General features: G+C 33.8%; 1 protein-coding gene and 1 long non-coding RNA gene across 7 annotated transcripts in view; one reads left to right on the top strand and one right to left on the bottom strand.

The window, feature by feature from the left end:
• SRFBP1 (serum response factor binding protein 1) overlaps positions 1-23,552 on the top strand; it is a 62,670-nt gene that overhangs the window by 15,211 nt on the left and 23,907 nt on the right. For 5 of the 6 annotated variants that reach the window (XM_032270735.1, XM_032270966.1, XM_032270890.1 and 2 more), the window contains one exon: positions 18,911-18,982. The exons of the other annotated variant lie outside the window; for it this stretch is intronic. In XM_032270735.1, coding sequence (XP_032126626.1) covers positions 18,911-18,982 — 72 coding nt within the window. The remainder of the gene's footprint in view (positions 1-18,910; positions 18,983-23,552) is intronic. 6 annotated transcript variants of the gene reach the window in all.
• Positions 1,461-1,906, bottom strand: LOC116544648. Its single transcript, XR_004265994.1, has 3 exons — positions 1,822-1,906; positions 1,722-1,726; positions 1,461-1,547 (listed from the first exon to the last, which is right to left on the bottom strand). It is a non-coding gene; the product is annotated as an uncharacterized LOC116544648 (long non-coding RNA).

Raw genomic sequence — 23,552 nt, 5'->3', positions numbered from 1 at the left:
GAAGTTCAAGACCAGACTGGTCAAGATGGTGAAACCCCATCTCTACTAAAAACACAAATATTAGTCGGGCATGGTGGCAGGTGCCTGTAATCCCAGCTACTCGGGAGGCTGAGGCAGGAGAATTGCTTGAACCCAGGCAGCAGAGGTTGCAGTGAGCCAAAATCACGCCACGCCACTACAGACTGGATGATAGAGAGTCTTAAAGAAAAATAATCCTTTGAATTTATAATCAGCAGTTAGGACCACTTTGTTTCAGGCTTCTGCACAGCTGAAGCCAGAAACAAAATGATCAGAAGACATGTTCGGAAGTATTCTAGGCTGCATACACCCCTTAGATTAGAGGTTTATCATCATATATATTCATATACTGTTTAGAATTTTGTGATGTCTGGTTTTATATGCTTTTTTGAAAGTTATTAAGCTTTTTTCCTGTAGTTTCACATACTGTGATTTTGGTAAGTTTTCTTCCTATGAATGCTAAAACAAGTTTCTCCATAGGGTAAAAGATACTTTATTATAGCCTGTGAGTACACTGTACCGTGTTAATTAGCTATGTCAATGTAACATTTTGTTCATTTATTCTATGAAAGTAGTTGTATTAAAAGTATCTTTAATCTTACACTATAATTATTTCTGACAGTTTTATTTGTGAGCCAGTACAAATAATCATGTTATCAAATCAGATTCAATGTGTTAGATATCTTACCTAGAATCAGCTTTACTAATAACTGTAAGAATGCAAGTAGTCAAATGGAACAGGTGAAGTAAGGAGAGCAATCTGGGACTCTTATGTAATTCCACAGGTCCTTCCTTTGCCCATCAGACATGTACTTTCCAGCCCAGAGTCTCCAAATGAGGAAGTCTGGTTATTACCTCATATCAGGGACATTTACATTTTGAAACTTCTCCATTTAATATCCCAAGGTTATGTAGCTTGCATGATATTCTCCATTGTGCCAGGTTTCATAAACCCATAGATTTTGGATTTGTTTATTGTAAGCATTATTAGCAAGGGACAGCCTACTAAGAGCATTCTTCAGATAAGGACCTTCCTCCTAACAAAAACTCATTATCTCATCTACCAGAGGGACCACTTATCAGCATATTAACAGGAAAACTAAACTGGATCACCTCCCTTTCCTAGAGTTTCCTCCTGGTTAAGGAAGTGAATAGATCCCAAGATAGCTACTTTAATTCTTCCCTCCCTGATGTATAATAATCTTTCTTTTAGCTTTCTTTTTCTTTTGTGTTTCATAATCTTTAATAATACTGTACGTATACTTTTCCTTCCAACTTTTTAAAAAATATTTCAAACCTATAGAAAATTGTAATACTACAATATAATAATAATGCATTGTATCACTATTGTTACAATATCCACTATTCTATTACATATACCCATGTTTGTTCCTTTACTATCATTGCTGAGTTCCAGCACTTAAGTGCCATATGCCAGATTTCCCCATTGTAAAGGTATCTTCTGTTTACAGTTACTAAGTAATCTGTGAAATGATACTGTGAGATTATGTGAATATCCTGTAATCTTTCTTTTTTTTTCCCCCATTTATTTTATTACATTTTAGGTTTTGGGGTACATGTGAAGAACATGCAAAATTGTTGCATAGGTACACACGTGGCAGTGTGATTTGCTGCCTTCCTCCCCATCACCTACATCTGGCATTTCTCCCCTTGCTGTCTCTCCCCAGCTCCCCACCTCCTACCATCCCTCCCCTATTTCCCCCCAACTGACCTCAGTGTGTAGTGCTCCCCTCCCTGTGTCCATGTGTTCTCATTGTTCAACACCCGCCTATGAGTGAGAACAGTGATTAATGTTCTGTGGCTGAATCAATTAAAACTTCTTTATTGTTTCTGTTTCTCTGCTGCGATAGTTTATTTCTCTGATAATATTTTCATTCTTTGAGAGGAATTTTTTTGAACACCATCAAGGATAGTGATAATAGCCATTTTTGCTTATGGAGAAGAAAAAATGTTCTGTTTTCTTTCCTGTTCATATGCTGGGTAATTTTGGACTGTACCCTGGACATTATAAACTTCCACAGATTCTGGATTTGGTTATTTTTCTCAAATAAGTGACTGTTTTAATAAATTTTCTTGACTAGGTTTTAACTTCAAACTATGTTTCTTAGACAGCAGTTCCAGTCTCAGTTTAGATCTTTTGTCTTTCAGTAAGATGCTTTGAATCTGCTACTTCATTTTTTCAGGGATAGCTCTGGCACTGCTCCTAAACCATGCTGATTGCAGTTGCCCTTAGGCTGAACCTTGAAGAAATGGTAACTTACTTGTACTGAATAACTTTCCATTTTCTTTCTTCCAAGTCAGCTTGGTGGACTCTCCATCAGAGTCTGTTTCCATATTCTCAGATAGGGCCTTTTGGTAGTATGTCCATGATTAATCATGTTATCTTAGTCTGAGGGCCTCAAGACACACTAAAATTTTGATTTTAGGGAGATAAAGAAGAATAAGTAAAAGAGACTGTAAAAGATAGCCAGTGAAGGAGAAAAAGAACCAAGAATAGGAAACTTTGTGAAGAATCTCTTTCAAGAAGGAAATGATGAATTAGGTGTTTTTAAAATGACCACATTTATTTTCAGAGTATAAGCACATTTACTACGTCATGGTTATTGATGAATTTGCTTTCATTTTCATCCATTGTTTGCTTTTCTTTCACTGTAGTTATTACTAATATCTTTTCTGGTGGATGCTTGATTAAGTGGATAATTTTTATCATGAATGATTTGGAAGATTGAACTCTGAAATTTAATGGTTATTGTGCTTAGGTGAATCAGAAATATCTCTGTTGTTGGAGAGGATGTGAATACATGGACAGGCAGTCTTATTTGTTGTTGTGGGCACTAAAAGTAATACATCCTTTTGAGAAACACATTTGGCAACATGTATTAAAATTATTGGTTAAGCATTTCCACTTTAAAAAATATATTCTGCAAAATACTTGTCATTTCAGTTTTGTTTTGTTTTGTTTTTTAATGAATTTTTACTCTTGTTGCCCAGACTGGGGTGCAATGGCTCCACCTTGGCTCACTGCAACCTCCGTCTCCCAAGTTCAAGCAATTCTCTTGCCTCAGCCTCCCCAGTAACTGGGACTACAGGCGTCCGCCACCACACCCTGTTAATTTTTATGTTTTTTGTAGAGATGGCGTTTCACCATGTTGACCAGGCTGGTCTAGAACTTCTGACCTTAGGAGATCCACCTGCCTTAGCCCCCAGCAAAGTGCTGGGATTACAGGTGTGAGCCACTGCGCCCAGCCTCAGGTTTTTATTATTACTCACTTGGATATTGTCTTAGTCCATTTAGCGTTATTAGAGCAGAATACCTGAGACTAAGTAATTTATTTATAAAAGAGGTTTCATTGGTTCATGGTTCTGGAGGCTAGGAAATCCAAGAAACCTGACGCCAGCATCTGCTCAGCTCCATCATGCGTCATCACAACATGGAGAAGCAGAAGGGAACGGATGCTTGCAAAGACAGACCAAACACAAGGAGGAGACCCACTTTTACCAGCCTGTTCTGGCAGTAACTGATTCATTTTAGCTAGAGTGAGAAAGTACATCCAAGAGACTGCATTAATTCCTTCATGAGGGAAGATACCTCATGACCCAAATAAATCTTAAAGGCCTCACCACCTTTTGATACCATTACGTTAGTAACCAAACCTCAACCTGGGTTTTTTTGGGGGGAAAAACACATTCAAATCATAACAGACTCCCTGCCTCTGGCCTCACCTCCTTCAAGTCCTGTTCTGCACTCTAACCAATGACCTTTCTAAAATGCTTATCTAATTGGACTTCCCTGCATGGTATACAAGATCCTTGTGATCTGTACTCTAACTACCCCTCTGTTGCTTCTGTATCTTCCACTTACCATGTACCTTTTTTATTTTTTTACCAGCTAAACTGAATCCCAAACATAGCAATTTCATGCCTCCTTGCCTACATCAGGTTTTTTAAACATAGCATCTCTCCCACCTGAACAAACACTTACTCTTCCCTCAACACCTAATTCTTATGTAAGTAGTTCTAGGAAACTTTCCCTGGCACTTCTGCTCTATCCCCAGAAGAATTACTTACCACCTATTCTAACAGGCCCTTTCACTTTGTGTGTATTTCTGTTGTTGTGTGGTACAGCAGTCTGGTTTCATTGCCATTCCTGCTGCTTAGAGAGAATTTCTTAAGGAAAGGGGTTGTTTTGATTTGCATTTCTCTAATGACCAGTGATGATGAGCATTTTTTCATATGTTTGTTGGCCACATACATGTCTTCTTTTGAAAAGTGTCTGTTCATATCCTTTGCCCACTTTTTGATGGGGTTGTTTTTTTCTTATAAATCTGCTTTAGTTCTTTGTAGATTCTGGATATTAGCCCTTTGTCAGATGAGTAGCTTGCGAAAACTTTTTCTCATTATTTTGGGTGCTGGTTCACTCTAATGATTGTTTCTTTTGCTGTTCAGAAACTCTGAAGTTTAATTAGATCCCATTTGTCTATTTTGGCTTTTGTTGCCATTGCTTGATGTGGAGAAATAGGAAACTAATTCAACTTACACTGTTGGTGGGTGTGTAAATTAGTTCAACTATTATGGAAGACGATGTGGTGATTCCTCAAGGATCTGGAAATAGAAATTCCATTTGACCCAGCAATCCCATTACTGGGTATATACCCAAAAGATTATAAATTGTTCTATTATAAAGACACATGCACATGTATGTTCATTACGGCCCTGTTTACAGTAGCAAAGACCTGGAACCAACCTAAATGCACATCAATGGTAGACTAGGTAAAGAAAATGTGGCATATATATACCATGGAATACTATGCAGCCATAAAAAAGGATGAGTTCATGACCTTTGCAGAGACATGGATGAATCTGAAAACCATCATTCTCAGCAAACTGACAAAATAACAAAAAACCAAACACCACATGTTCTCACTCATAGGTGGGTGTTGAACAATGAGAACACATGGACACAGGGAGGGGAACATCACACACTGTGGTCTGTTGGGGAGTGGGGGACTGGGAGAGTGATAGCAGGGGATGGGGAGGTTGAAGAGGGATAACATTGGGAGAAATGCTTGGTGTAGTGATGTGGGGATGGAGGCAGCAAACCATCAAGGCATTTATGTACCTATGCAACATTCCTGCAAGTTCTGCACATGTATCCCAGAACTTAAGGTATAATTTAAAAAAAAAAAAAAAAAAAAAAAAAAAAAAAGATGAATACCATCTGTGACAAAATTTAAACATGCTTTGTAAAACACATTTTTCATCCTTGAAAAAATTTCAACAAATTCATTTCATGCAAATAATAAAAATATTTCAAAAGTAGTGATATTTTCTGAGGCTGTATTTCTTAAGTCAAAGTGTAATATAGAATACTTAATAAATTACATATTGAAATTATCTGCATCCTATATAAATATATTTTAATTAAATAAGCCATCCAGCTTTGTTGCTGTGCGAAATAATGAAATACTTAGCAGATCTTGGTTCAGATAAATTTTTTAAAAATGAAAACTAAGAATTTATGACCCCTTTCTAAAATATTTTGGTCTTTAATAAAAATATTGTTTCATATTTTTTTAAATGGGTTGTTTTATTCAATTAATCATTTCTCATACCTAGTAATAATGTGTCTGATACATAGTGAATGCTGCTTAGCTAGCTGGCTAAGTGACTTCTAATGCAATTTTTTTTTAAATGTTGCCATGTTTTTTTATAATGTTGAGGTTGTTCTGAGTCTCTAAAGATAAATGGAATACTATGGAACTGTTACTAAGAAGAATCTGTAATCAGAGGATTTTGCTTTTTAAGTATCAGAAATAGAAGGAAAAAAAGTTCTTCATTTTATACAGTCACCTTCACCAAAGCCCTAAGGCCGTATAACTTCAGATTTAACTTTTTAAAAGGCAGAACTTTTGTTTCTAAAAGGAGAGCAAGCAAGATGCCCTGGTTTATTAACCTTCTGTACTTAACTGTGACCTTTGAAATTATAAACAGGAAATCATAGCGCTATTAAAAAAAATCAGTATATAATGCTGTCCTCACACTCATGAAACAGCATTTAGTAACAGATCATCATACTGAAATCCCAGTTTGCTTTCTGGCATGCAGTTTCGACAGCTTTAAATTACTATTTTGTATAGAGCATATTTCTGAAATTCTTAACACTGTTGCAATTTTAATATATAGCAGTCATGCTTTTCATTGTAGGTTGTGTTTATATAAAGTTTATGATGGACTTAAAATATTCTTGTCTTCTAAATAAGAACATATATGAAAAATAATAATAGTACACATCATCTATTTTTGAACCTGCTTCCTTCTATTTGAAAACAAAGGCCAAGTTGCAGGCCTTTGTTGGCAAAAGAGGTGAAAATGCTATTACTATTTACTGAGTCATAGTATACACTTAAGTTTTAAATAAAAAACTGATTCTGGAATTCTTCACCTAGATAAGCCCACTTCAGAGGCTACTGAGTATATAAACAAGATTCAGCAGTATGAAGGAAGAAAGCAGTATAACATGGCGTTTGTTTAATGTTTTTCATTTATTTTTGTTCTGTTTTGATGTGATTTTTTTGTTTTGTAATTCTAGAAATTTGAACCTAAACCTTAGCCAAACATTTCCTAATAACCGAAAGTATGCAAAGCACTTTTAAACTATTAGTTCAAATATTTTGGACAACCAATATTACTATGATAATTCCCGTATGAAATAATATGGTTCTTGAGAAAAGAGTTAAATATTACAACATATTTTGTTGGAAACACATAATGGGAGACAAGGGGCCCTGGAGAAAAGCAGCAATAAGATCAGTAAGTAACTGGTCTTACAAAATGGGATGTCCTTTTTATTTTCTTTTTTTTTTTTCAACTGGATATCACCTTAATTTGGGGTTAAATGAAGACAAATTATTTTCAAACAATAAGCTTTTCTTCACAAGGCTAGCCATTTTGTTAGAAGAGAATGTCCAGAATGAAAAAGTCTATCTGTTTGATTTATTTCTTAGTGTTCTATGTAGAATCTTCATAATTGCTGGGTGTCATTTTCTCTGCCTACCTCTTTGAACCTACCAGAAGTGAGTAATTTTATATCCCAGGAACAGTTTTGATGTTTTTATTTGGCATTAAAAAAATGTGTTCATGTTTAATCACTTACATTAAATAAGCTATTCTGCCATATTTTCTAAAAAGTATTTCCACTGTGAAAAATATAGCTGTATAGTTAAAAAAAAAAAAAAAAGTTTTTTGAGCTTCATTTGACTGCATTGTTTGCTAATGTTTATGTTTAATTAATATTTTTTGATTAGATGCAGATCATTGTACAATTGAATTATAAATGTTTTTTAAGCTTTTGTTCACTGAAAATATTATTTTTATATATTGATGAAAATATAGGTTAGAAATGCATTCAGTTTACTTTTTAGAATATAAAGATTCAACTTTTGACATGAAATTCAACTTGGAACTAAAGTGAGACAGTACTATTTGTAGACACTTAGTAATTCTTTAACTGGCAGCCAGCAAAAACCTGACACTAGTAAAATTTCTTAGTAGTAAATTTACTTTGTTTTATTATATTGTTCTCCTGTTCAGGACCCTAAATTAGCTTCCTATTGTCTGCCAGATGGGATCTAATTCCTCATGAGTATTAAAAGCATTTTCATCAGTTGACCCCTGTCTTTGTGCATAACTGTATTAACCTTGTTTCTATCTACATAATACAGTCAACATTATATCCCCTACACATTGCAGATTCTTGTTTTTTAAGTTTCTACAGTTTTGTCTGATAACAAGGCAGGATTTTCCACCACATCACACATACTTTTGCAAAACCAGAATGCATCATTGTCACAGCTTTCACCAACCTCTGAAGTAGTGATTTTATTGGGAAAGATGGGGGATGTATGCATAAGGCTTTGTGCCTTAGGGCATGTGTCATAATGGATGGGAGTTTTGTGTGATTGAAGAAAGTCCTCCAGTAATTTGGTTATATTTGTATTGTTCCAACCAATTGCACTAAACAAATGTTACCCTACTTACTTAAGATTGCCCTGCTTACTTCATCTTCATATATACAGTACTTAGGTAATCCATTTTTAAAAATCTATTATTAACACATCTTTCTTTTTGTTACTGTGACCAGTTATTAGCATGTTATTTCAAACATCAAACTCTGTTTGGATTGCCTTTTTACACAATGTTCTCCACATAGAAGGCTTTCCATGATACGTTTCAAATATTAGTGGGCACATCTTTAAATAGATTTTTAAGCGGTTAGAGCAATATATAATTTTTGTTTCACCTATTTGCTGTGGTGATTAGATAAAATATGCAACATCAACATTCCTAGCAATAGTATACTTTAATTTTTAAGAATTTGAATTTCTGTAGTCTTTTAATTCATATAAATGCATAAATGAAATATTATTTATGATGACCATTGCCTTCGACACCATTTTGAAAAGTTATGCTAAAACTAATAATGACAGAGAGATCCAGAACAGAGGTATTTTACAGATCTGCTATAACACACAATCCATTATCATTGTCCAGATTGCATTGTGACTTTAGACCACAAGCTAAAGTAGTTCTCATTATTTCAGTTAGTACTGTAGGATTCAAAAGATGAAAGTTTTACCTAATATTTTTTAGTCCGGTACTTTGCCAGAAAGGTTCAAATACTTACTTATAATTTCATTTCAGAGCCGTCCTCATGACCATAACACTTTATTTTGACTCAACAAAAATATAATATGTCTATACTTTGTGTGTCCCATATTTGGCTAGTTTATAAAAATATAGAAATTAATATGGTGCCTACCTTTGAGAAGCTTTAAGTCTAATGAGAAAAATGGAGAGAGCTTCACTGTGACGTGAAAGATGCTGATAGACACATTGGAGGAAGGGCACTTAGCACTGCTTGAGGATTCAAGGAAGTCTTTCTGTAATAGAAAGCTGAGTCTTGATAGTTGAGTGAAACTACAAACCGTGGGGTGAAAAACTTAAGTTTATATTGTTTTGTTAATATTCATTGTTTTGTTTTGGTGTTGGGTTTTTTTGTTTTTGTTTGTTTTACATTGTAAAGGGCGTATCTATAGAACCAAGGATTACAAAGCTTTTAGATTGTTTTATTAGTTTCTATGAATGAAGTCTGTATAAGGAAAGATAGTGATTTAAACTCAGATCTCAACATGATCAAGAGTAAAGATTAACTGGTTTTTTAAATCTACGTAATAGAAAATAATAAACTTGAGTGAAAGACATAATTATGAAATCCACTCTCTGCCATGGTTCCTAAACAAGGGCATTGTTTACTGACATGTCTGGTTTATGTTATACCTAATATTGCCATAACTGAGATACTTAGTGTAACAATTTATAATACGTGACAAGTAAAAATAACTTCAGTATCCATTCTTTCAACAAGCATTTATTGAACATTTACCAAATGCCATGCACTTTTCTAGACACTTATGATATACCTGAGGAGAAGAGTAGACAAAGGTTCCTGATCTTTTGTAATTTATTTTTGTGGGGATTTGGGGAATCAGGGTAGACAATAAGTTAATTGTATAGCATGTTAGTAGATTATATACTGGGGAGGAAATAGAGCAGAGTAGGAAGGATTAGGAATGATGATGTGAAGTAGACACTTGGATATGTAAGTCAGGAGTTCAGAGAAATTATCTTGGCTACAGACGGAGATTTTGGGGAGATGTTCGCATATATATATGATATTTAAAATAATGAAACTGGTTGAAATCAATGAGGTATTATTAGATAATAGTAAAGGAAAGAGTACCAAGGACAGAGTCCTGGTCCATTCTTAAGTCAGAGAGAAGAGAACTAGCAAAAGAGACAAAGGAAAAATAACCAAGAATATGGGTCCAACGTAAGTCAAATGAAGCGAGTGTATCAAGAAGAAAGGAAGAATTAAATTAACAAAAATTGATAGGCCAAGAAGGGGAAAAGTCAGATGCTGCAGATATGTTGAGTGTTGATTGGCTTTAGCAATGTGGAGATCAACATAGGCTTAAAATAATGGATTGAAGTGATTGGGACAAAAGCCAATGAAGTGAGTTGGAGAGAAAATAAAGAGCATTTGGAGATGGCAAGTGTTGACAAGTATTATAATTAGGGTGACCATATAACCAAATTTCCCTGGGATTGTCCTGGTATTCACCATGTGGCCCAGCATGTTTATTAATAGCGCCTTATTTTTATTCTCAAATGGGCCCTGGCCTGAACAACAAACATATGATCAATGTGGTTATGATTCACTGCTGTCAGTATTCTTTTTGACACCCAAATTTAGCCAGTGGTAGCCCCTTTAAGCCAGCTTACTTAACTTTTTTTGAGACCCCAATTTGACCCCATTGTTCTTTTCTGGCATAAGAAATAATCACAGGGTTTATACTTTCTTGCTTGATACCTGTAATCAGCCATTTCTCTAAGAAGTCCTGCTTCATTATTCATGGTATTTAGAAATCAAAGCTTGAAACTTGGATAGTTTTTGATTGGAAGGAAAGGAGTGAGAAAGGTAGCCAGTTAGAAGGTATTCTAAAGATAAAATTTTAAAAAGCACACATATTACAAAGATATTGAGGTAGAAAATTTATTCGGGTGATTCTGTGTAGAACTGAATGTAAAACATGGAAGTGTATTATAAAATTAGAGCAGTTAGAGCAGAAAGATACATTGAGGCCAAGTACTGAAAGTAGTTAAATACCAAACTGAAACTTTGACTTCATTTTGTATTCTGTATGGTGATGTAATGGGCCTTAGAGTTACTCATCATGGAGTCTGAAAAATCAATTAGGCTATTATAATACATGCAATCCATAAAGAAGTCTTGAACCTAGAAGTAGGATAATGGTAGTACAACGGAGGGAACAGGTGCAACCAACAGTACCAAAGACAAAGCGGAAAGGGAGATGGGAGCATAGCAGAAGCATAGCGAAGGGACTGCAGTGTCACATGACTCTGAGCTGTCTAACCCTAGCAGCAGGGGATTGAGATGCTTTGGTTTCTATAGAGAAGACAGGAATAGATGTAGGAAGAAAACAGTGATGTTTTATTTGGAAAAAATCTATTGGCAATATGATGATAGAGCTTAACTTTATTGAAGTTTTATCTAGAACTGTATTTAAAAAGCAGAACAGTATTTAGGAAATAAGGTTTTTTCTTGTCACTCACTAAAAGTGACATAATGAAATTTTCAACTATAGAAAAGTATGAAGATTTTGGTATCTCTTACTCTCTCACAAGTTATTTCTGATTTTTTATTTCAGAGAAATGCCTCATTTTCAAATAGACCAAAAATCTAGAACCCAGACTTTTTTTTTGGCACCTTCTAATTTTTTGTATTGGGAATTAATCTCTTAAACCTAAACATACTATTCCAGTTTTGATCACATTTTGGAAAATACAAACATGTTTTATATTTTATTAAGTTTAAAGCCTGACTGTGATGAGATTCTCTTGAAATTAAAAATGTAAACATGGTTACTGCCTCCAAGTTGCTTTTGTATTTACCCAATCTCGCTTCCCACAGCACAATACAAAATAGTTTGGTTACACAATGTATACTTTTCCCTACTTAACCAGAGGCAACACTACATTGCTTATACAGTTTATGAGTCACTATATTAGACTGCGCAAACAAAAGTCCCTGCAGAGAAGAAAGGCAAGGTTGTAGCCAAATAACCAAAATTGGTATTACCTAATTTGATTTAATTTGATATTTTGTATAAAAGCAAAAAGTGGCATCTAGCACTGTGTGGAGTAAGAGAAGTGGAATAATTCTGATGGATCTGGTTATTAGGAGATGAATTCTTTAATGTTGAAAACATGAATAATACTAGTTTAACATAATTAGGAAGGAATTAAGACAATTTTTAATTGATCATCACTGACAACAGAATATAGCCACAAAGCAAAATATGGGGATTCTAGTTCTAGCCCTGCTTTGATTCTTTGAATGAGTTTCTTAAAGTTTATTGGGTCATGATTTCCTCTTCTCTAAAATGAATGGTTCAGGAGTCCCCACGACCACAATGAGGCTCGACAATTCTCTAGAAAGATTCCCAGGACTCATAAAAGGCCATTATACTCACGAAAAGTGTATTACTCTGCAAGGCTACAGATTTAAATCAGCAAAAGGAAGAGTCATGTGGGGTGAAGTCCAGGGAAAAAATAGGCATAATTCTAGGTGGCATCTCTCAGTGGAGTCATATGGCCATGTTCCCAGCATAATTTAACATAATTTAAAGTGTTGTCAACCAGGAAAGCTCACCTGAGCCTAGGTTATGAGGGTTTTTATTGGGTATTAGTCATGTAAGCATGAATTGCCTCTATGACTAACCTCAGTTATTCAGACACCATCCACCCAAAGCAAAAACACATTCACCATAAATCACATTGTTAACATAAACTCTCTGATTAAGTTGGTACCATGTGGCCCACAGGCTCAGAGGTTATCTCCTGGGAGCTGGCCAATGGCCAGTCCTGATGACAGGCCTTTCTCAACTATGTACAGAGTTGGGCAACTTAAATTTTCTTTTTCCAAATTGAAAAGTATCTAGGTATTTTTTCTCCTAACTTCATAATGTATAACTTTGACGTAAAATTTGCATATTACTATGTGGAATAATGCATTATATTCTGCATTTGAAATTGCACAATATTTAGATTATTTAGTTATATTCAATTTAGAAAAAAAATCTAAATTCAAGAAAACTACATTTATCTCAAAAAAAGACATTGGAATTAGTTTTATATGAAGGAAAGCTAAGTGTTGCTGTCTGGTTAATCATTTTACTTAGCATTAACAACATACACTATGAAGAGTATGGTGTAAAATTATTATATAAGCACAAACTAGTTGTTTCTTTCACTTTTTTAAAAAAATTGTACTTTAGGTTCTGGGGTACATGTGCAGATCATGCAGGATTGTTGCATAGGTACATATATGGCAAGGTGGTTTGCTGCCTCCGTCCCCCCGCCACGTATATCTGGTATTTCTCTCCATGTTATCCTTCTCCAACCTCCCTACCCCCCACTGTCCCTCCCATAACCCTCCAAAAGACCCCAGTGTGTGATGCTCCCCTCCCTGTGTCCATGTGTTCTCATTGTTCAACACACACTTATGAGCGAGAACATGCAGTATTTGATTTTCTGTTCTTGTGTCAGTTTTCTGAGAATAATGGTTTCCAGATTCATCCATGTCTCTACAAAGGACACGAGCTCGTCGTTTTTTATAGCTGCATATTCCATGGTATATATGTGTCACATTTCTTTGTCCAGTCTATCATTGATGTGCATTTGGGTTGGTTCCAGGTCTTTGCTATTGTAAACAGTGCCGCAATGAAAATACATGTGCATGTGTCTTCATAATAGAACAATTTATAATCCTTTGGGTATATACCCAGTAATGGGATTGCTGGGTCAAATGGAATTTCTATTGCTAGATCCTTGAGGAATTGCCACACTGTCTTCCACAATTGTTGAAGTAATTTATGCTCCCACCAACAGTGTAAAAATGTTCCCATTTCTCCACATCCTCTCCAGCATCTGTTGTCTCCAGATTTTTTAACGATCACCATTCTAACTGGCGTGAGATGGTATCTCAATGTGATTTTGATTTGTATTTCTCTAATAACCAATGAGCATTTTTTCATGTTTGTGGCCCTCATATATGTCTACTTTTGAGAAGTGTCCGTTCATATCCTTTGCTCACTTTTGAATGGGTTTGTTTGTTTTCTTGTAAATCTGTTTTAGTTCTTTGTGGATTGTGGATACTAGCTCTTTGTCAGATGGGTAAATTGCAAAAATTTTTTCCCATTCTGTTGGTTGCCAGTTCACTCTAATGATTGCTTCTTTTGCTGTACAGAAGCTGTAAAGTTTAATTAGATCCTATTTGTCTATTTTGGCTTTCGTTACCATTGCTTTTGGTGTTTTAGTCATGAAGTCCTTGCCTATGCCTATGTTCTGAAGTTTTGCCTACGTTTACTTCTAGGGTTTTTATGGTGTTAGGTCTTATGTTTAGATCTTTAATCCATCTGGAGTTAATTTTAGTGTAAGGTGTCAGGAAGGGGTCTAGTTTCTGCTTTCTGCACATGGCTAGCCAGTTTTCCCAACACCATTCATTAAGCAGGGAATCCTTTCCCCATTGCTTGTTTTTGTCAAGTTTGTCAAAGATCAGATGGTTGTAGATATGTGGCGTTACTTCTGAGGCCTCTGTTCTGTTCCATTGGTCTATATCTCTGTTTTGGTACCAGTACCATGCTGTTTTAGTTGCTGTGGCCTTGTAGTACAGTTTGAAATCAGGTAAATCAGGTAGTGTGATGCCTCCAGCTTTGCTCTTCACATCAGACTCTTAGGAGGATTCAGAAGAGCTGTGTGTGGAATTTTCTCTTATCTTTTAACAGGAATACTAACATGTAAGGTGCCATCTGTGCAGTTGTAATAGTACATCAAAAGGAGCCTTTTTCTCAGTCAGTACCTGATTTCTTCTGCATAAGAAGTACAGGAAGATAGGAATAACTTTATATCATTTATTGCAGTTTTTGTGTTATCTAAAAAAAGTCTGAGTTCCTCATTGTTTACTTAAAATAGTATCTGACAGGAGGGACAGCGAGGGGTAGGGAGGTTGGGGATGGATAACATGGGGAGAAATGCCAGAGATAGGTGACGGGGGAATGGATGCAGCAAATCACATTCCATGTATGTACCTGTGCAACAGTCCTGCATGTTCTGCACATGTATCCTAGAACCTAAAGTGAAAAAAATAGTGAAAAACCTAAAGTAAAAAAAAATAGTACCTGACAATTCCAGTTACAGCACAGCTTTTCTATCTATCCGTATTTGCTAAACACAGTTTTTACATTTTTATATGGACCATGTTTTAGGACATAGTATTCCCTTTTAATGACACATACGGTTGTATTTAAAACTAAGGAAACAAGTTTGTCCAAAATACTGAAGTATAAATGTTATGAGACAAAAAGTTTAAGCCATCCAAATGCGTCTATATTTTACTTAAAGGTAAATATTTAATTATATTTGATTCTTGGAATTATTTATGGCATGTAGTGTTTGTCCTAATAATATGGTATAATGAATTATTTTATAATACAAAGATTGGTAGGAGATAGAAAATAGATTAATTTTCTAGTGCTGCTGTAACAAATGACAACAAATTTAGTGGCTTAAAACAACACAAATGTATTGTCTTACAGTGCCGAAGGTTAGAAGTCTTAACAGCAACAGGACCGTATTATTTCTGTAGGCTTCAGCAGAGCTATATTCTCTCTGTAGGCTCTAGGGGAGAATTTTTCCTGCTTTTTCAGCTTCTAAAGGCCACCTGCATTCCTTAATTCATGGCATTTTTCGCCATCTTCAAAGCAAGCAGCATAGCATCTTCTCTTCCCTCTCTCTTTCTCTTCTTCCCCTTTCATCTTCCCCATTACCACCCCCCTTCTACTTTTTTTTTTCCCCCACATTTCCTTCTCTCTGACCTTTCTGCTACCCTCTTGTAAGGAAGCTCATGATTACATTTGGCTTACCTGGATAATCCAGGATAATAAACCTATCTCAAAATTGTTAATTATCTCAGCATAGTCCCTTCTGCCATGTAAAATAACACATTCATAGGCTATGGGGATTAAGACATGGACATCTTCCAGAAGCTATTCAGCCTAGCACACGATGTGTAATTAATCGCTGCTTAGGCTCTAAAAGTAGAGGTTATTGCAATCATACTTTGTGTTCGCATATCATACTACTAGAGCTACAAATGGTTTTCCCTTTCTTAATCAAATGTTTCTACTTACTAGCCCATTTTAGAGGTATTATCTTCTTAAACTACTCCTTTAGTTTTTATTACATGGATTTTTAAAATATCTTAAGTTTAATATCTACCACGTATCTGGGGCTTTGGGTTTCTGGGGGGAAAAAAAGGAAAAAAAAAAAAAAACAGTGGATGAACTTTTAAAAAATTTTTCTGGCTTCTGCTATTGCTATGAGTAACAAACTGCCCTTTGTCTCTGACCCAGGAGTCTTGTGTCTTCTGCCAACAACCACGATACTGTATTTGGCTAACTTGTTAGTTTGCAAATCTCAAATCCTTCACAGATTTTGACATTGGATATTGCTAATAATTAGTACAACAAATTCACAGCCTTAGTGGCAAACATATTTCTTTAAATATACCAACCTAATTAAATTCGTATCAACCTCATTTTCTATATATCTTTTAAATATATTTTATTTTGAACCTTCACATCATTTATGCTGTAATATTTCTGAAAAACCAGAGAAGTTACCAAAATTACCTTCTTGGATTGCTCGGTACCTCACATTTATATAAAAACATAAGTATATTTTTATTTCTGCTGAAAGGGTTATAATAACAGCTCATATAAGTCATGCTTCATTTTAAAACCTATGTTTTTCATATCTACAAGATTCTAATAATCTTGGTTAAGTGGTCATATGACATCATCACATACCATAAAATATAAGTTGATTTTGTGTTAGTTTTTCACCAATGCTTTTGACATTGTAGAGATCTTTTGAATTTATCATAGAGGCAGTAAGCCAGAAAGATGATGATCTAATAAAGGTACTAGTTAAGGTCAGTCTTTCTACCACCTTGTTACAGGACCTTGGACAAATCACATGATTTGAGTCTTACTTTTCAGTTGTTAAATGAGGAACTGACAGAGGTAATTTAGGTTATTTTTAGTTGAGGAATTTAATTTAGTTACTTTCATTATTTTGTTTTTACCAGTACAGTTGTTTTAAGGCTAATAACCACTTTAATTGCTTTTCATACATTTTTATATGTAACATTTTCCTATTAATTGTTAGAAATTCTGATATATCTGTTTATATTTCCCCTTTCCCAAGTCTTGTTTAATTGAGGTGGTTTTATTTGTTTATTGTGTTAATTCCAGATGGGCCTTTTGGGTTTTTCCTTTATTGATGTGTTGATTTTCTATAATCTTTTCATTGTGATCAGAGAGTGTTGCTTGTAATATTTTACTTGATTAAGCTTACTCTTATTATACTTTCTTTGACTTAATAGATGATAATTTTATGAATATTCCCATGTGTAGTTCAGAAGAAGATACAATTTGTATATTAGGATATAATATTCTAAATAAATTCATAAAAGGGATGACCTTATGTATGTTGTTAAGATCTTGTAATTTTGTTTTCTTATTTTGCTCTTTCTTGAACTGGGAGTTGTATGTCAGAGTCTCGAGTTAATAAATAGTATTTCTGTTTCCTTTATTTCCTGTAGTTTCTGCTTTATGTAATAGTTGTGTTTTATTTAACACATAGTCATAAATGTTATCTTCTTTGTCTTAATTTTGTTTTCTTTGCCTCAGTTTTATCTGAAACACAGTCTCAACACCTGCTTTCTAATTTTTCCTGTTTGCCTGGTATATCTTTGAGCCTTTTCAAATAACTGTTTTCTTTGTGAGTCTTTATTATATACAGTATAGAGTTAGGTTTTGCTTTGTGATTCAGTTTGAAAACATTTTTCTTCTAATAGGCACATTAAACTAATTCACTCCACTATAGTCCTGATTTTTGCTTTCTACTCTATCATATTTTATATTCTAATTACTGAATATTCTATGTTGTATTTACTATTTATTTCTCCACTTAATGTGTCTTCTTTGCGATTTTCAAAAAAATTCTTTTAGTACTTGGAAAAGTCTGTATTTTCTTTCCATGGATGCCATTGTATTTATATGTCTTATATTGCGTGTACTTTTCCATTTTCTTATGTAATCTTTTATTTTCTACTGTGTCCATTTTGAACAGTATCCTTTATAACTCCTGTTTACCTGACCTATCTTATTTTTTCACTTATTCTTTATTTTCCCTTATCATTTCCCTTGTGCATAGTTGGAAGTTCCAACACATCTCTTAATAAAGTAGGCAGGAAGAAAACAGTAAAAATATGAATAATCTGAATAGCATCAACCAGTTTGACTTAGCATTTACAGACCACTGATCCCAACAGAATATATGCTGTCTTCAAGTGCACATGAAATATTTATCAAGATATGCCATACTCTGGACTATAACAAATACTACAACATTTAAAAGAATAGAAACCGTAAAATGTATGTTCATGAATCATAAAAGAATTAAATAAACAAAAAATAGCAAAAAGATACTGGGAAAACCTCTAACTGTTGGGAAATTAAGCAACACATTTTGAATTAAACCATGAGTCACAGAGGGTTTGAGGGAAATTTAAAATATTTTAAAATAAGAAAAAAAAAATCATATCAAAATCTTATTCTTTCCCCGTCTCCTCTACTTTTTCTAGTTGTAATTTTTCCTGCTTAATCAAAACATATAAAACCTACCTACTGTTCTTTCTCCTATACCCTCCCCCACTTATTTTAGTCATAGCTCTACAAATAGATACAGTACTCAACATCAATTATTTTATTAAAGTTATCTCTTACTGGCTTCTAGAAGATTCCTCAGGAGAGGCACATATATATATTTCCTGAATTCTTGCAGTTCAGAACTGTTTTTCTATACGTTAGATATTTGAAGAACTGCTTGAATGGGTATAAAATCCTGAGGTTATAGTTGTTTTTATTGAGTTTCATGAGAATATTGCTTCTTACTTGCCTCGTATGTTGTTCTTAGGAAGATTAGCTCTTAAAATCATTTTGCTGTAGCTATTTTAATAGCATGATAATATCTTACTATGGTGGGAGTTAGTTCTTTTCTCAAAATTAAGATGTTATTTAATATTAAGTTTCTTAAGATATGGGAAGGAACTTAGTGGTAATTTAAAAATAGACAACTAAAATTAATTTGTTTTATTCTTTCACAGGAATTGAAACCTGATATAGTAACTAAATCTGCTCTTGGTGATGATATCAACTTTGAAGAAATCTGCAAAAAGGTATATCTGCAATGCATTGTATTTGTTTTATGAGAAGTTTCTCATTTATATTGCTTACTTTTTCTTTGAAGAGAAAACTCACCAAGGAGCCACACTGTTAGTTTCTAATTACTTTTCCTAGCTGAGCTCCATTACTGCCACCAAAACAATTTTGAATACTAATATTTAAATTTTGTATGACATTTCATGCCTTATATAAAAATTAGTCTGTAAATCTTACTGCTTAGAACTAAGATTCTTCATTATTTTCCAAATTTTTTTAATAAATATCTCATTAATCTGTATGTTTACCTTTTGAAAGATGTTTTTCCACCCTCTTTTTACAAATGAGGAAACTGGAGCTCAAAAAGAATTAAATGAGGTGATTCAGAACACATCATTGGGCTGGGCATGGTGGCTCATCCTGTAATCTCAGCACTTTGGGAGGCCAAGGCAGGCAGATCACCTGAGGTCAGGAGTTCGAGACCAGCCTGACCAACATGGAGAAACCCCATCTCTACTAAAAATACAAAATTAGCTGGGTGTGATGACGCATCCCTCTAATCCCAGCTACTCAGGAGGCTGAGGCAAGAGAATCTATTGAACCCGGAGGTGGAGGTTGCAGTGAGTTGAGATCCGGTCACTGCACTCATGCCTGGGCAACAAGAGCAGAACTCCTTCTCAAAAACAAAACAAAACAAAAAAAGGACACACCACTGTTAGGTGGCATCATCATTACATTTTTCTACATCTTTTGCTCTTTAGGTTTTCCACTCTTTGCTTCTTCCTAATTAATTCCCTTTTTAAATTTTTACCGACGTTTCTCCACTTCAGAACAGATTTTGTATTATTTAATCGATTTTTCTATATTGCGTTTGTTTTTTACTCACATTGATTTTTGCTCTACTCCACATTCTCTCCATCTTCTTGATTTGTGTTTTTTTCTGGTTTCTTAATGTGGAAACTTAAATTACTGGTTTAGACCTTTTCTAATAAAAGCATTTAATGCTAATCATTTATCTCTAAGCAATATTTTAGCCGCATTTCATACATTTTGATATGCTGTATTTTTTTTTCTTAGTTTAAAATGTTTTAAATTTCCATTGAACCCTCTGTAACCCATGGTTTCATTCGAAATGTGTTGCTTAATTTCCAAACAGCGGTTTTCCAGGTATGTTTTTGCTATTTTTTTTTGTTTGTTTATTTAATTCCTTTATGATCCATGAACGCACATTTTATAGTTTCTATTCTTTTAAATAAATGTTCTAGTATTTGTTATAGTCTGGAGTATGGCATGTCTTGGTAAATATTTCATGTGCACTTGAAGACAGCATATATTTTGTTGGGATCAGTGGTCTGTTAAGTCAAATTCTTTGATGGTATTTAGATTATCCATATTTTTACTGTTTTTTTTTTGGTTTTTTTTTTGCCTACTTTATTAAGGGGTGTGTGGAACCTCCAACTATGCATGTCAGTTTGCCTATTTGATCTTTCAGTTTTATCACTTTTTTGCCTTAAGAATTTTGAAACATGTATGTTAGGTATGTAGACTTTTAGGATTTTTATGTTCTTGGGGAGCCAATCCTTTATCATTATGTAATGGCCCTTCTTAACCCCGATAGTATTTACCATGCTAAAGTGTATCTTGTCTGAAATTTATATCACTGCTTTTGTTTTCTTTTGGTTGGTGTTCGCATGCGGTATCTTTCCCCATCATTTTACTTTTAACCTGCATATGTTTGTGTACTTAAGGTAATTTTTTAAAATCAATAGCATTTATTTGGATCTTGCTTTTTATCCAATCTGATAATCCCTCTTTTAAGTGGTATGTTTAGGCCATTTCTCTCAATGTGATTATTGATGTGGTTGGATTAAAATCTACCAGTTTGTTAGCTGTTTTCTATTTGCTTCATACTCTTTTTGCTTTGTTTTCCTTCCTTTTTTTTCTCCTCTGAGTTAATGAGCATCCTCTCTCTTCTGTTGAGCTATTTATTACATGTTCATATTTTATTATTGTTTTTTACTGTTCACTCTACAATTTATAATATATACCTTTAATTAACCAAAATCTGCTTTCACAGAATTTTATGCTGCTTCATATGCAGTGTAATGATCTAAGGACAGTAAATGCCAATTACTTTATGGCTTCTATTGTACCACAAATTGTGACACATTTTACATTTACAAATGCTATAAGCAAATAATAGGTTTTCCTATTTTTGCTTTGAACATTTGAACACTTAGATCAGTTTAGAATAAGCATAAGAATAAATAATTTTTTTACTTTTATTTATTTAGTTTTGATTGCTCTTTCTTTGTTTAAATCCAAGTTTCCTACTGGTGTATTTGTTTCACCTGAGGGCTTTTAAAATATCTTGAAGAGTTGGTCTGCTGGCAGTACGTTTCTACCATTTGTTTTTTGGCAAGAAAGTTTTCGTTTCTCCTTTATTTTAAAAAATATTTTCTTAAGTATAGAATTTTATGTGGACAGTTCTTGTCTTTCAGCACTTTGTTATCTACCTTCTATGATTTTGTAAAAGACTGCCATAATTCTTTGGTCTTCTGTGTATAATGCTCTACCTCGTCCCGCTCTAAACAGACTATAAGATGATCACTCTGACAGGTTTGTCCATCGTTTTTGTTTTTTGCTCTTTGTGGTTCTCTAACTCTCCAGATAGGAACCAGAAATTCACGTTTCAACATCTGAATTTTAGAAAAAAAGAAACCAGGAATCTAAATTTTGCATTAATTTTTATAATAAACTATAAGACTACCAAATGTTGGGTTATCCAGAGTGTAACCTTGACCTGTATGTTTCCAGGGGGATACATTATCACTCTTTCTCTCTTCAGGGGACTTATAAATTTGACATACACTGACTCTGGATGTCATGTTTTTAATCAATAAAAATTAAAGGTCCCTCCTCAAGCTCTTAAGTTTTCCTCTTATTTCTAAACCTCCATAAAGTTTTGCTTTCGAGAATCACTATTTTCAAAACGTGATGGGAGAATTCAAATGTAATAAATCAGAGCATATTTTAAAATATACTATGATAATTATATAGAAGTTTCTAATCATAGCTACTCAAGTAAAATGAATAAAAATTTGAATAATATTAAGATCTCTCAAATTGTTAGAAATCTTGCTAAAATAGGTTGGCATCAAATACTCATTCAGTATTGTGAAAATCAGCATGCTAGATTATTTAGGGCCATGATTTCCAAAACTTTTATTTCTCTCAGAACCTTCTGTTAAAAATTTAACATACTTTTTAACATGGGAAATGTCATTCATTAGATGTTAATGCTTTAAAAAATATGTGAAAGACACAGTAATTTTTATTTTATGCCTACTTTTTTAAATTTTTGTTGGTACATAGTTAATATATATTTATGGAGTACATGAGATACTGAGATATTTCGATATGGGCATGTAATGTATAATAATCACATAATGGAGAATAGGGTACCCATTCCCTCAAGCATTTATCCTTTGTACTGTAAACAATCTAATTATACTTATCCCTACATTTATAAGCATACCTTTTAAAAATATAAGCTAGTTTCTTTGCTTATGACGTGTCAGTTGGTTGCTATATATTTTCTCAATCTATCTCAAAATAAAATATTTCGCTTCAAAAAAAAAATTTTGCTCCACATTAAGTGTTGTATATTAAACAAATAAAAACAACTAGTGTGGAGGCTAGGGATGGCAATTAAGAAGCCAAGTCATCCTTTGGTATATTAAAGCATTGCTAAGGACAGTACAAGAAAAGGTAAGAGATAATCTTAACCACAGAGTTTATTTCTAAAAGAGAGTTTATACTTGTAACTAATTATAAGGTGTGTGTAAGAAAAAGATTTGAAAATACTCATTCTCATATTGCATATTTATTTGTCCTTAAAATTGAATTATTTATTAAATACAATATATATTCAGTGCTTATAATTTTCACTAAAGTATGCTAGATACAGTCACATTTAATTTTTAATATTTGCAACTCTAGTGGAGGAGTTTTGACTAGGAGAGAATTACATCCCCATTGTATAACATAGAAAACTAGAGCTCAGGGAGATTAGCTTGTCCAGTCAGCAAGGCAACTGAACAAGAATGTCAATCCATGTCTTCCAAAAGTTTCATTAACATAGGAGGCTTTTGATCTGGATTTCATTCTTACTCATTCTTCTGTATAATATGATTTTTCATCATTAATTATGACAAATACTGGACTTTGCTGTTTGCTTTTCCTCAGGATTGCTATGGAATCCATGTAATGAGCTCACTCTTTTTGAATTTTTAAATATAGTGTAACTTCAAAAACTAAATTTTTGCCAATGACTTTTATTTGAAGTCCTGATTAGATTTAGATATAGGATTTATATTGTGAAAGGATATTTGGAACAGATACTGCATAGTTTTTACTTTTCTTTCTCTCCATCATATCTAAGGGAGACTCATCAATCCACTGGCATCATCATTAGCACTTCATGACAGTAATTATTAATTTTACTCATAGAGATATGAGAAGTTGTTGAATATTAGAGTCTCAAAATGTTGAGAATATTTTTCAGGGAAAATTTAAAGATTAAAA

Source organism: Sapajus apella, unplaced genomic scaffold, assembly GCF_009761245.1.
Source record: "Sapajus apella isolate SASKATOON/1434 unplaced genomic scaffold, GSC_monkey_1.0 scaffold1, whole genome shotgun sequence".
Taxonomy (NCBI): domain Eukaryota; kingdom Metazoa; phylum Chordata; class Mammalia; order Primates; family Cebidae; genus Sapajus; species Sapajus apella.
The sequence above is the reverse complement of the archived record's forward strand: the minus strand, read 5'-3'. Positions and strand labels throughout refer to the sequence as shown.